This window comes from Notolabrus celidotus, chromosome 12, assembly GCF_009762535.1.
Source record: "Notolabrus celidotus isolate fNotCel1 chromosome 12, fNotCel1.pri, whole genome shotgun sequence".
NCBI classification, from domain to species: Eukaryota; Metazoa; Chordata; class Actinopteri; order Labriformes; family Labridae; genus Notolabrus; species Notolabrus celidotus.
In genome coordinates this window covers 1,457,543-1,472,322 of record NC_048283.1, presented here as the reverse complement: position 1 = coordinate 1,472,322, position 14,780 = coordinate 1,457,543, and the positions used below count along the sequence as shown (strand labels likewise).

Below are 14,780 nucleotides of genomic sequence, written 5' to 3'. Positions count from 1 at the left end.
GAAGACTAAGGTTTTATTTTATATAGGTAATGTGGAGACAGACCTTTTAGTTAGCCTCAAAAAAGTCTCAGTAGACCACTTACTCCTGTGTCTTTCCAGTTAAACTATTAACTTAACTATCTTAGTCAGTAGAGGTGGTTTTGAAGAGACCAGCTGTTCCTGATTACAAACAATATTACCTCAACAAAAAGGTCTTGACTCTTCAAATGTCCCGTCTTGGGACAACAGAGTGAACCAATCTGCTGGAGGAGCTTCAACATGTTTGCATCTATAGTTTTCATATAGACTCATAAGTCTAAGGCCAAATTCCACCTGATCCTTGTCTGGTCCATCTCTGATCCATCACAGCACCGGATCTGATAGGTTTCTATTCTAGTCAATGTGTTAACTTCCACTGGATCCACTCCGTTGTGATCAGGGTAGGTAGTTTGGATTACTACTAGAACATGTCTTGGATTTTAAATCCTTATTAACTAAAATCTGCCCCCAGGTAACAGGTCTTACTGCCAAATTCCACCAGATCCATGTCTAGGTTTCTATTCTAATCAATGTGTTAACTTCCACTGGAGCCGCTCCGTTGCGTTCAAGCTGCATCTCTGATCCGGCAGGTCTGAGTCCTCCGGATCAGATACACAAGACTTCTATGTTTCCCGGGATGCTGGAGCACGACGCATCAATCTCAACAGAGCAGATGGAGCGGGACAGGAAGTCAGGTTTCACCAAAACAAAATGAAAACATCCGGTTAATTTTCAGAATAAAAGCCTCTGTGTTATCACCAGATCGTATTTCACTTAACTACAACAACAAACCAAAGTCATGATGAGCGGAGCCAGGCCTGGAGTCAACAGATCAGAGGTTTTCAGAGGACCAGAAAGACAACATGGATGAGGAGAGGAGGAGGAGGAGGAGAATCCTTGATTCAGGGATTACAGCAGGAAAACCACGGTCACATGACTCCAGCTGTCCGGCGGTCCTGCTCTGAGCTGCGTCCTGAAAACGCAACCGGTGGGTGTTGACGGATGAGGGAGCACTGGGCCAGACCGCAGCGGATCAGATAGGGATCTGGTGGAAGTTCAATGTTAGGGATTCGACCCAGGCCACGTTTTCCAGGTCTGGGGCCTCCTCCCAGCTGGATGTGCCCTGAAAACCTCTACAGGGAGGCACTCAGGAAGCATCAGATGCCCAAACTATCTCAACTGGCTCCTTTTGATGCAAAGCTTCAGAGGAAACTCATATAGACCGCTTGTACTTCGATGTCAGTGGGGAAACCTCGGTCCCATGACTCCAGCTGTCCGGCGATCCTGCTCCATGCTTCGTTCTGAAAACACAGATGATGGATGTTGAGCGAGCACAGAGATGGACCGGACACGGATCTGGTGGAAGTCCAGTGTAAGTCAGTAGAGGTGGTTTTGAAGAGACCAGCTGTTTCTGGTAACAAACAATATCACCTCAAGAAAAAGGTCTTGACTCTTCAAATGTCCCGTCTTGTGACAACAGAGTGAACCAATCTGCTTGTGTACTGGATGATGTGTAGTGATGAACAGGTGGTCAGAGCTGATTTGAACCCCAGCAGGGTGAGCAGGACTCCATCATGAGGCTCCACTTTAACCACCTGCTCACGTTACTTCATCTCTTACCTGTCTCAGGATTTTATCTGAAGCATGAAGTGAAGGTTTGAGATTCACAGAAGTTTCTCTGAGACTATAAGAAGGTGTTTCCTCCTGCAGTTCATCACGTTGATGAAGACAGGAACAGAGAGAGAAGTGTTAATAATGTCAGTCTGAACGCAGACTTACTCCCAGCCAGTCAGGAGCCACACACACACACACACACACACACACAGGGTGAGGCAGTCAGCTTCGTGTCCTGATCCCAGGAGAACGGGCGGAAAGGGACACACAGTGCTTATTAATAATAGTGTGTGTGTGTGTGTGTGTGTGTGTGTGTGTGTGTGTGTGTGTGTGAGATCAAAGTGTTTAAGCTCGCCAGCCCCCATCATCCACATCCTCCTGTCATCCTCTCCGTGTGTGTGTGTGTGTGTGTGTGTGAGTGTCTGTCTCTCTCTCTTCAGCACCTGACTATTAGAGGGCGGCAGGGTTAATAACAGGTTGGGTCCCCCCTGTGTGTGTGTGTGTGTGTGTGTGTGTGTGTGTGTGTGTGTGTGTGTGTGTGTGTGTGTGTGTGTGTGTGAGTGAGTGTGACAGGATGACTGGAAATGATAGCACACCTTCAGGAAAACAGAGAGCATTTGTTGTTTTGACCTGACCCTCTGATTACTTGTGTGTGTGTGTGTGTGTGTGTGTGTGTGTTTGTGTGTGTTTTAGTGTGTGCGGTGCATCAAGTCCACATGCCGATGTTGTACACCTTGTGACCCCTTTGAAACATGAATATCTTGTTGTTTTTATATAATCTAGGAGAGTTAATTGCACATATTTTGCAATGTTTCAACATTTTCTTGCATTTTTAGGACAAATCAAAAAAGTAAACGTGGATCTCCGGGAGGAAAATCTGCACATCTTGGTGTTTTAACCACGCTTTAGCATGCATTAAGTTACAATAGCTTCACTCTTTGTTTGTCTGTGCATGTATTTGTTGCAGGAATGTCATACTGACATGATTACATGACAGATTGTTTCACACTGCGCTCGCTCGGCGCCCGTGTTTGTGAAGCTCGAGGGGAGGTTTCGTGGTTTTACAGCAGAGGGGAAAGTTCTCTTTGAGAGGGGAAGGAGGAGAAACAAGAAAGAAGGAGTGACTTCATTGTTTTTGAGTAAAAGAAGAGAAAAAGGATAAAAGAAAGAAAGAAGGGACATTTAATGTGTACAGAGAGAAAGAGAGAGAGAGGGTGAAGCGTGTCCTTTGAATCATTACAAACTTCAAACACTGCTGTCGTTAAAAATGGACGAGCATCCATCCGTTCCCAGAGGGTGTGTGTTTGTGTGTCACACTGCCAGGAACAGAGACTGATACACACACACATGCACACACATGCACACACACTTCTGGTTTGCTGATTGTTTACTGGTTTTACTGGAGGACAGAAAACACTTTCCTTACTGAACTCTAACTCGTGCATGTCTAAACCTCCTCCACATGACTTCCTAGATAAAAGTTAAACTTGTATTTTGTAGGAATGATCTGCAGTGTCTCTGAAGTTTCAAATGTAAATCAAAACAAACATTTAGTTTGCTTTTGGAAGGTTTGATGAGAGGGTGAGATCAGAAACCTGCTTTTTATACTGCATACAGACTTTACAGACTGCAGGTCGTTTGGAAATATTAAGTTTGTGTCCCCTTTGGTGTCCCATAAAAGTCCTTCAGACTATAAAAGTGGTCAGGCCTTAGTAACAAAAGATCACACTGTAGTCCATCCATCCATCTTCTTCCGCTTATCCGGGTCCGGGTCGCGGGGGCAGCAGTCTCAGCAGGGAAGCCCAGACACTCCTCTCCCCGGTCACTTCCACCAGCTCTTCTGGGAGGATACCGAGGCGCTCCCAGGCCAGCTGAGAGACATAGTCTCGCCAGCGTGTCCTGGGCCTTCCCCGTGGCCTCCTCCCAGTCGGACATGCCCGAAACACCTCCCCAGGGAGACGCCCGGGAGGCATCCTAACCAGATGCCCGAACCACCTCATCTGGCTCCTCTCGATCCGGAGGAGCAGCGGCTCTACTTTGAGCCTCTCCCGGATGTCTGAGCTCCTGACCCTCTCTCTATAAGGCTGAGCCCAGACACCCTGCGGAGAAAGCTCATTTCGGCCGCTTGTATTCGCGATCTCGTTCTTTCGGTCACTACCCACAGCTCGTGACCATAGGTGAGGGTCGGAACGTAGATTGACCGGTAAATTGAGAGCTTTGCCTTCTGGCTCAGCTCTCTCTTCACCACGACAGACCGGTACAGCGCCCGCATCACTGCAGACGCCGCCCCGATCCGTCTGTCAATCTCCCGCTCCCTTTTCCCCTCACTCGTGAACAAGACCCCGAGATACTTGAACTCCTCCGCCTGGGGCAAAGACTCCCCTCCGACCCGGAGAGGGCAGGCCACCCTTTTCCGACTGAGCACCATGGCCTCGGACTTGGAGGTGCTGATCCCCATCCCCGCTGCTTCACACTCAGCTGCAAACCGTCCCAGCGCGAGCTGGAGGTCACCGCTCGATGGAGCCAATAGGACGACATCATCTCCAAAGAGCAGAGACGGAATCCCAAGGCCACCGAACCGGAAACCCCCCGCCACTTGGCTGCGCCTAGAAATTCTGTCTATAAAAGTTATGAACAGAACCGGTGACAAAGGGCAGCCCTGGCGGAGTCCAACCCCCACCGGGAACGAATTTGACTTACACACTGTAGTTTCTTTCATAAATCATATTTACTGTGTAAAATATTGACAGGGTTAAAGATGGACAATGCATCTCTATCTTCTCCTGATGTACAAAAGTGAAGCCAAATAATGCTCCGAATTGCGGGTGCACACAGATCGACAGGAGCTGCATTTGTCTATGTAGCATTCTTTTTTTAATTTTATTTATTTTGTTTTATTATTTTTTAAAGTTATATATATATAATTTTTTTTGGGGGGGTGTTTGCCTTTATTTGATAGGTCAGATGAAGAGAGACAGGAAACATGGGGGGTTGAGAGTGGGGGAGGACATGGAGGAGATGGTCGCGGCCAGGAGTCGAACCAGAGACCTCGGCAACGAGGACTATAGCCTCTGTATGTGGGGCGCTTAGACCGCTAGGCCACCAGCGCCCCATTTATTTCATTTTTTAACAGTGTTTTTTATGCCTTGAAGTATTTTTTTTTTTTAAGTTTTATTATCAGGTCCATAAAAACTTTCTCCACTTTTAAAAAAAGACTGAAAACTGATGACTGTTGTGACTGGATGCATGTGAAGCAACACTTGCTGTCTGTTTGATTGCTGTGTCGGATGTATGTTGGGTGCATCTATTGTTTTTCTGTTTTTATTTATTCTATTTGGATAAATGTTTTTAAATCTTCATGTGAAGCACATTGAACTTACCTGTAATGAAATGTGCTTTATAAATAAAATTGCTATAGCTATGATTCTTTTATTTTATTACTTAGTGTTTTATTTCACCTCACTGTGCAGAACTTTGGTAAACTTTATTGTCTTTTTTTAAATGTGCTAAACAAATAAAGGGGATAATATTGGAACCTGAATTAAAGTTCTCAATATATTGACATAAATCTGTGTGATAAGGACTAACTTCAAAGACAGGAAGCATGTTTGAGAAACATTTATATGAGGTGTGTTTTGATATTAAAGTTTGATTCATGTCCCATCTGTTAACATGGAGGAGGCGGGGTTTATGACCCATACTGCAGCCAGTCATAGGGGGAGAAGCATTAAAATATTTTGCTTTACTTTTTGGGAGCTATCATGTCATCTATCTTTTATAAAGTTGATATTAAGTCCAAAGGTCTTTACTGGATCTGAGTAGGGAGGAGTATTACAGGTCTTAAAGAGCCACCATATATACGGGGTATAACTGTGAGGACTTTTGTGTAGGTTACACCAAGTTTGGACTCTTACATCAGCCTTCCACCAGATCAATGTCCAGTCCAGCTGGAGTCATGTGACCGAGGTTTCCCTGCTGTAATCACTGAATCAAGGATCCTCCTCCTCCTCCTCTCCTCATCCATGTTGTCTTTATGAAAGTCAGTACAAAGCTGGGTTTGCGTCAACGCTGACCCTCATAGAAGGATCTTTACCGACAGTTAGTGACTCAGAAACATCAAGAAGTGTGTCTTCTTTGTGATTATATTTAGTGTATTCAAGAAACTTTTGCTTGGTTTGACACGGGTTCTTCTGGGGCGCTCAACACGTTTTGGTGTTTTTCCACCTCTGCATCCGTCTGCACCTTTCCCCCTCAGACAACACTCACCTGGGACTTCCACCAGACCCGTGTCCGGTCCATCTCAGATCCTCTGCTGTCCGGCTCTGTGCTCTCTTGTCCCAGCGGTTGCGTTTTCTGAACCCAGCACGGAGCAGGACCGCCGGACAGCTGGAGGAGTCATGTTTCCCTGAATCAAGGATCCTCCTCCTCCTCCTCTCCTCATCCATGTTGTCTTTCTGGTCCTCTGAAAACCTCTGACCTGTTGACTCCAGGCCTGGCTCCGCTCATCATGACTTTGGTTTGTTGTTGTAGTTAAGTGAAATACGATCTGGTGATAACACAGAGTGTTTTATTCTGAAAATTAACCGGGTGTTTTCATTTTGTTTTGGTGAAACCTGACTTCCTGTCCCGCTCCATCTGCTCTGTTGAGATTGATGCGTCGTGCTCCGGCATCCGGGAAACATAGAAGTCTTGAGTTTCTGATCCGGAGGACTCAGACCTGCAGGATCAGAGACGCAGCTGGAACGCAACGGAGCGGATCCAAAAACAAACATGACGATACTGAAGTCAGTCCTAAACAAAGGGAGGAGTTTTGTTTCCACTTCTTTAGATATTTGAGGAAATTGAAAAGACTAAATTAGGACACAACATGCTCCATTTAATGAATTTTGCGGGTTTGAAAGTACTTCTTAAAGCTGAGCTGAGTGTCCTGAAGGTCTTGTGGGTGTTTACATGTCTGTGGATGTGTTTTGTTTGTTGTAAACAAGCGCGTCTAGACAAAGTTGTTGAGTTAAAAGAGCGACCGCACACTCATTAACACTAATGTCTCTGGACTGACCCTCTTTCTGCTCCTCTACTCCTTTTGTTTTTCATCTTTTCATCGATTGTTCTTTCTTTTTCTGATCACGCTCAGGTTGTCGAGCTCAGCAGGAACACACTCTCACAGCATGCTGTCGTGTGTCGCAGCCTGTGCTGTGCTCTGTGTGTGTTTCTGTGCGAGAGTGTGTGTGTGTGTGTGCAGCTTCAGACTCATGACTTCCTCTTCATCACTAATCGCTCTCATCTGTTGATCTTCTTGATCTCTGCTCTGATCCACAGCAGAGCGCCGCCGCCCCCAGAGGAGCAGACGGAGGTGTGTGTGTGTGTGTGTGTGTGTGTGTGTGTGTGTGTGTGTGTGTGTGTGTGCGTGTGTGTGTGGGTGTGTGTGAGAGAAAGAGAGAGAGAGACTGTGGTTTCACAGAATCAGGCGGGACAGTAGGGGACGGAGCAGAGTTTGAGGGCATAGTTTGTGGTCTGAGCTTATGGTAAAAGTGTTTGAGAGTGTGTGTGCGTGTGTGTGTGTGTGTGTGTGTGTATGACAGAGAATGATTTCGCGGAATCTGCAGGAAATCAGCTGTCCGGTAAAGCTCTCTTCTTCTCTCGCTGTTACAAGCAGACGTGTGTTTGTTGTTGCTATAGAAACACAAGCTGTTGATGAAACCTTCCTGGCACTAATTACATTCTTTCTTTTTCTTCCACTGTGTCATTAAAAACAAAGTGCTGAATAAGTTTTATTAAGGTGTTAAATAACATGTTTTTACTTCATGCTCAGGGCAGTTATACTCTGTGGAGGCGTTTGGGTTTGATGATGATTCTGCTGTCGGGTTGAAACAAAAAGAAGTGAGTGAGAGAGAGGTCAGAGATATCAGTCATTCTCCATCATAACTCCAAATAACGGCTTAAAAGCCCCAAAATCAAACTTTAAATAAACAACTCCATGTGAGAACAGAGTCTTCTTCTTCTACAGGAAAAAGGAAGTCTAACTGAAGGTTAAAAAAGAGAGTCTAACATTTTGTGTTTGCATTCAATGGTTCAGAGAACAAATGAAGAAGAAACCACTAAATAACACCCTTCCTGAATGTGAACTCTGCCATCCTGTCACCCCCTGAAAGAAGCATCTTTAAGGGCCTGTGTCCACTTCCACAGTTGAAAATAATCAAACTAATGAAGCCGTTCTGCAAACCGATGTCGATGTGTAGAACATTTTCCTCCTTGCATAATTAACACGGTTTAAAGTCCAAAGGTCTTCACTGGATCTGAGTAGGGAGGAGTATTACAGGTCTTAAAGGGCCACCATCTACAGTACCAGTCACAAGTTTGGACACACCTTCTCATTCAATGGTTTTTATCTATTCTAATTATTTTCAACATTGTAGATTAATACTGAAGACATCTAAACTATGACATAATCTGGTTTTGCCATAATCTGGATTACAACAGTAGTCAAATAGGGCTATCCATTGTGTACTAACCCTACCTCTGAACAACACAACTGATGGTCTCAAACACATTAAGAAGGCAAGTCATTCTACAAATGAACTCTTGACAAGGCTCATGTTCATTAGAAACCATTCCAGGAGACCACTTCATGAAGCAGACTGAGAGAATACCAAGAGTGTGCAAAGCTGTCATGAAGGAAAAAAGGGGGCTACTTTACAGAATCTAAAATATGAAACAGATTCTGCTTTGTTTAACACTTTTTGGTTCATTCAATAATCCCATACATGTTCTTTCATAGTTTTGATGTCTTCAGTATTAATCTACAGTGTTTACAATAATTACAATAAATACAAACCCTTGAATGAGAAGGTGTTTCCAAACTTTTGACTATAGGGGGTTTAACTGTGAGGACTTCTGTGTAGGAGACACTAAGTTTAGAGAAAGACTCAATGACAAGGAGGTGGAAGTGACACAAGACAACTTCTGTGACCCATGTTGTTGAGAAGCATCTTCAAAAGTGAGGTTGTGGATGCTGTCAGTGGACACAGGCCCTAATTATTTAACACAGCAGTGTAACTTTAACACTTATACTTTAATACTGTGTTATCATATTTTGACTGGAGTTTTTGCTGCTTTTATTTCATCTTCTTTTTGATTTTTAATGTTTGAAGCACTGTGAGCTGCATTAAGGTGAACACTTGTGTCAGAATGATTACAGGTTGTCCTTTTATTCATAAGAATTGATCATTTCTATGTAAAACTGCCCGTTTAATGTTCTTTATTAAAGCACTGGCTGTAAGTCTTTGAATGTATGTGGTGTAAAAGTGAGAATACTTGTGAACTGGTTCAGTTTGATGAAGAGGAAGATCTGTAAATGCTGCTTTGGTGATCATTTTCCTTTAACTCCATCCAAACATCTCTCTCTCTCTCTCTCTCTCTCTCTCTAACTGTCTCCCTCTCTCCCTCTCTAACTCCCTCTCTCTAACTCTCTCTCTCTAACTCCCTCTCTCTCTCTCTCTCTCTCTCTCTCCCTCTCTCTCTCCCTCTCTCCCTCTCTCTCTCCCTCTCTCTCTCCCTCTCTCTCTCTCTCTCTCTCTCTCTCTCTCTCTCTCTCCCTCTGTGCGTTGTACAGTACCATAAAGGGGTCGGACGCCGGCTCGGGAAATCCCATAAAAGAGTGTGTGTCAGCGTGATGACGACGTGAGACAGACTCTTCATCACTGCGTCTAGAGCTGCAGTGTGTATACAAACACACACACACACACACACACAAATAAACACACTGTACCCCACGCAAGGCCCGGGTTCTGACTCAACACCATAAACCCCGCCGAGCATGATGGGACGGCGGCTTCAACGCTGAGGAAGCCTGACGTGATGACATGATGTGTGACATCACACACACTGCACACACACTTTGAATTAGCACACTGGCAGCGCGACAGGAAATGTGTGTGTGTGTGTGTGTGTAAGAGGAGTCAGGGAGAATTCCAATGGATGTTTTCATATATACACACACACACACACATATATATATACACTCACACTCTGCACAAAACACCTGCGGGGGGCTATAAATGATGTCTGTAATTATGCACACACACAAATCACACACTCACGCTGCAGAGTTTATTTCCGCGAAGTCGAGGTTGCTCACGAGACAAAACACACACACACACACACACACACACTCACACACACTCACAGTGACAGAGCAGCCCTGAGGCCCGTCTGACAGGACAGTTTAGCGGTCTCATTAGCGGTGTGTGGAATGCCAACAGATAATTAACCAGGAGAGATGAAGAGGGAGAGGGAGGGAGAGTGTCAGCAGTAAAAGGCATAAAGGAGAGATGTTCTTTATGACATGGATCAAGTGAAAAGATGGAGAAACATCAGAAGAGAGAGTGTGACCGTGTCTGATTTGACGCCTTCATCCACCAGACGACGGCTCAGTTTGCGCTCCAACGCTCAGGACTGAAGAAGAAGCCTTTAAATCAAATCATCTTTATTTAAAGTCATTCAGGATAACAGTGTCAGCTAAATTACAAGTTGTTTTATTTCAGTATGAACAGATGTGAAATAAAAAAAGAAGACACGATACAAAACAAGAGTTAATAAAGATCTCAACGTCTAGAAAGCAATCGGGTGTGTGCGATTAAAGTTAGTGTAAGTCCTGTTTTTCAGAATGAACGGAGAGAGCCTGCAGACTTCATTTTCGATCGTCTCATTATCTGCGCCGAGTTCTTAAAACCAAACAAAAACCAGATGCTCGTTTAAAGTTGGCAGCGGACGAAGAGGCTGGAGCCAAATGTGACAGAAAACAGCCAAACTGTGTTTCAGGGATTCAACACCTGTTATTGAAAACGTGTGCAGAGCGTGGGGCGAGGATCCAGACCAGTTAAAATGAAGCGCAGACTTTTTTCAGGGTTCGGTTAAAAACAAATCTAGTTTTTATTATTTGGGTGGTTTTAGAAAATCCACAAAATTAAAGGAGGAGTGTTGAAGGAGAATTTAGAAGGTTTCATTTTTCTTGAAGCTCACTAAGGAAGGCAACAAATCTGTAAAGGTTGAATTTTATTTCAGTTAAAGCCAAAATTTAAACAGGAATTCCCGTAATAATACACCATGACTCCATTTCTTTAACATATTCTGATGTTTTAAAGACTGATGGGTGCAAAGGTTTTAGTTTTGCTCCTGTATATCTCTTAATCAAGCAGCCATGAGTGATTGTTTTGCCTCTGACACGTTCCCTACACGGATTAACATTCAGTATCAGGTGAGACAAAATTTCTGGATGTAATGACGAAGCTCAAAGATGGTGGACGCCATATTGGAAATGCAACCTAAACGCTGGCTGATCTCAAAACTGGTCAAAGAGGTGAAGCTGAGGTCACAGCCTTGCTCACCTGTCAGTCAAATAAGCCACGCCCCTTATTAAGCCAAATCCTTGTTGCTCTCTTCAAATCTGCCAGACTTCATTCTGAAAATCTCTCATTTGTCTTGCAAACTTAAGAACTTCTGTGCTTCGGCTGCTTCATTACGTTAGTTTGAGTTTATAATTAAGTAGTCTGTTGCTTTAAATGTTTGCTTGATGTTTAATGTGCAAAAACACAAAAAAACTAGCAGTAGAAGAAGAAGAAGAAGAAGAAGAGCTCTGTATTTTGGAAGAGAAAGTGACTGTTTCATTGAAGTCTGTTGGCTTTGAAGAGAGACGTAACATCTCTTACTGGTACCTTACTTTGAATAAACTCTGCCTCTGTAGGGATCCTTACTGAGATGTTGTGAGCCCTTCAGAATAAAAGTCTGAGCCTCTCAGTGGCAAAACATTTCATTTTTACTGACTGAAGCGATCTAACCTGTCCAGAACTTTCTGTAACTTTCGTCAGACAACAGACTGTGCAAAATAAAAGCCGGGTTCATCAAGATTCATTTGGTGCTCATTAAAGTTACAGTCAGGAGTTTTTGGCTCGTCATAGAACAGAAGTCCTGTAATCACTACAACTTGCCTTACAACTTCAAAAAAAAAATAATGTAGAGGAAAATAATTGGCAAAGAGACTGAAGGTGCGTCTTTGTCCTGATTTAAAACATGCATCATCCTTTTAACTCTCTTCAAATCTGCCAGACTTCATTCAGAAAATCACTTATACGTCTTACAAACTTAAGAACTGCTGGGATTCGGCTGCTTTACTATGTTAGTTTGAGTTTATAATTAAGTACTCTGTTGCTTTAAATGTTTACTTGATGTTTAATGTGCAATAACACAAAAAAAACTAGCAGTAGAAGAAGAAGAGCTCTGTTTTTTGCAAGAGAAAGTGACTGTTATGTGATGAAGTCTGTTGGCTTTGAAGAGAGATGTAACGTCTGTTACTGGTTTGAAAGACGGTACCTTACTTTGAATAGACCCTGCCTCTGTAGGGATCCTTACTGGGATGTTGTGAGCCCTTCAGAATAAAAGTCTGAGCCTGTCAGTGGCAAAACAAAAGCTGCATTCAGGTGCGTTTGCCTCCATGGATTCTTTGCGATCTACTCTGTCCAGAACTTTTGGTCACTCTCAGTCATTTAGACCCCAAGAGCTAATTAAAGCTACAGTAAGGAGTTTTAAGCTCGTCATAGAACAGACTGAATTAAGCAGCAGTTTCTATACAATTCCTAAAGGATAAATGAGACCATCAGTGACATATTTGATTATTTCTATACTGTGATTTTGTATTTCTGTAACTGCTGCAGCTTGCCAAATCAGCCTTTCTACAGCAGATTCACAATGTGTGATAAATTTGTCTTTAAAAAGAAAGCAGGATGAGATTTATTGTAAAAAAAGAAACCCAAAGTAGTGACTGATGTAGAGGGAAAGATTGGCAGAGACTGAAGGTGCGTCTCTGTCCTGATTTAAAAATGCATCATCCTGTGAAGTCATGAACCGAACCAGGAGAAGTTTTTGGACGGTGTTTTTGAAGATGATGAGCGTTGCAGGCTGTGATGTAAACTCAGAGAGTCCAAACGTTAAAGCACGGACATGAAGAAGACGGTGAAAATGTTTGAATGTGTTAACTAAGGCAACTTCAGCAGGACTGGATACAGCTCTCCCCGAATCCCCAAAAAACACTGGCTCCCTGTCGAGAGGACAGTCTTTGTCTCGGCAGGAAGATGTATGGCAGGATGGAAAAACGAGAGCTCCCTCCTCCTCCTCTCCTCTCCTCCCGTGGAGATGTTTGTTTGTTTGGAGAGGAGGAGGATGAAGAGGAGGAGGAGGAGGTTTGAGAAAGCAGAGTAGAAAAAGAGGAGAGATCCTCTGCACCTTCATGAGGAGGTGAGTGAGTTACCTCCTTCACATCCTTCCTTCAGGATTCTCCTTCTCATTTAAGAGTCACTTAAGCTTCCTCTGTCAGCGCTGCTACCTTCAGGAGTGACCCAGCCAGCTGCCAGGTGCGCTGGTTGGTTGATTGGTTGTCGAGGTGACAGTGAGGCGGAGTGGAAAATGGGGGGCGTGGCCTCAATCGGTGGGGACCGGGATGATGCAGATGTGCAGGAAGTTGTCAGGGTGGCTGAGGTGCTCGCTGAGCCACTGAAGGGGGGTCTCCAGGAGCGGCTCGATGCCGTGGATCACCACCTGGTAACGCTTCTGCTCACCTGAACGGAGAGAAGAGAGGACAGGTCATATATCTGACATTTATTAGTGGTGAGTGAGCAACACCTTCATCTTCATCTCTTAAAAGGCGGGTTGGCCTTGTGGTTTAGGCGCCCCGTGTGCAGAGGCAGCAGTCGACTTCCTGCCCCGACCCTTTGCTGCATGTCTTCCCCAGCTCTCTACCCCCTACATTCTCTGCCTCTCTTAGGCTGTCCTGACTCATCATGTCTATGAAGTTATTTTAATGCTTGTGATCACTGCTGCAGGGTAGGTGTCAGATGAGGTGATGAACAGCACCCTGAAGAAAAGGCCTTTAGTTTAATCTTACACACAGGAAATAATCAGAATGAATGTCACAACAGCAGAAGTCTTTGCATGTGCAGGACAAATTCAGCAAAGAGATAAGGCGTACAGCTTTGTGCACAGGAGATGCAAGTAGAAAGTTCCCCACAGGGTTTATTAATCACAAGATATTACACAGACTGTACAACAAAAATAAAGCACACAGTGCCACCACAACAATAGAATTAACACTTCTAAAATACGCAGAAATATTAAAAGTTGCTAAAGACTGCAACACCTTTAAAAGAGAAGAGTGAGGCTTCTTCTTAAAGGGGTTTAACATCAGGAAAGAAAATTATCATTTAAAATAATAAATAATACATATAGTATTATAATATATTATTGTTATAGTAATTCATTTGTATTATTGTTATTATTATAATAATAATTACCTTAATTGAATTACTTAAAAAAGCTAAGAAAATAATTTAAAAAATGATATACATTTATAAATAGTATTATAATATATTATTGTATTATTACTTTATTAATTAATTATTATTATTTTAATTATTATAATAAAATGATCATAATTCAATTACTTAAAAAAGGAAATAAAATAATAATTTAAAATCATAAATAAATTAATAAATAATATATATAGTATTGTACTAATTAATTATTATTATTGTTATTATTATAATTAATTATTTAATATAATAATTAATATAACTACAATAATACATGCCACATTATCAGTCAATATATAGAATAAGGGACAGTTTGCACAGATTAAAATCCCTGTCACAAATTGTCTATTCAGTTTTCTGTTCCTCTTGTTTAAGTTGAATTCAATGAGCCCAAGTCTCAAAAAGAAACACTTTCATATTGTGCACACAAGATAATTGTATTACCCACACAAGTTACTATATTCTAGGAACAAGTGAATAACTTCTGCACACAAATGATGTGCACAAGATTATATTTCTCACTTTTTGGAACTTCAGAGGCGCTGTACCTTTAAATGTGTGTTTTAAGTTAAATAAATAGTATACATTATTATTATTATAAGTGCAGACTGAAGTGTTTCTTCATATAAATGTTAAATCTGACTCAAAACAAAAGTTCAGAAACAGAGCGAGGACTTGAGACAGAGTTATGAGTGAAAGAAAGCAGAGATGGACGAGGTGTGAAGTCAGAAGAGCAAATAAAGAGTCAAAGAAATAATGAAGAAGAGAAAAGACATTAAGAAATCCGATGAG

The 14,780-nt window shown here is 42.7% G+C and overlaps 1 protein-coding gene across 1 annotated transcript in view; it reads right to left on the bottom strand.

The window, feature by feature from the left end:
* Positions 1–10,097: 10,097 nt before the first annotated feature.
* The window catches only part of atg5 (ATG5 autophagy related 5 homolog (S. cerevisiae)), a 53,946-nt gene continuing 49,263 nt past the window's right edge, over positions 10,098–14,780 (bottom strand). The window contains exon 8 of the mRNA XM_034697825.1: positions 10,098–13,238. Within this exon, the coding sequence (XP_034553716.1) occupies positions 13,102–13,238 (137 nt within the window). The 3' untranslated portion in view covers positions 10,098–13,101. The remainder of the gene's footprint in view (positions 13,239–14,780) is intronic.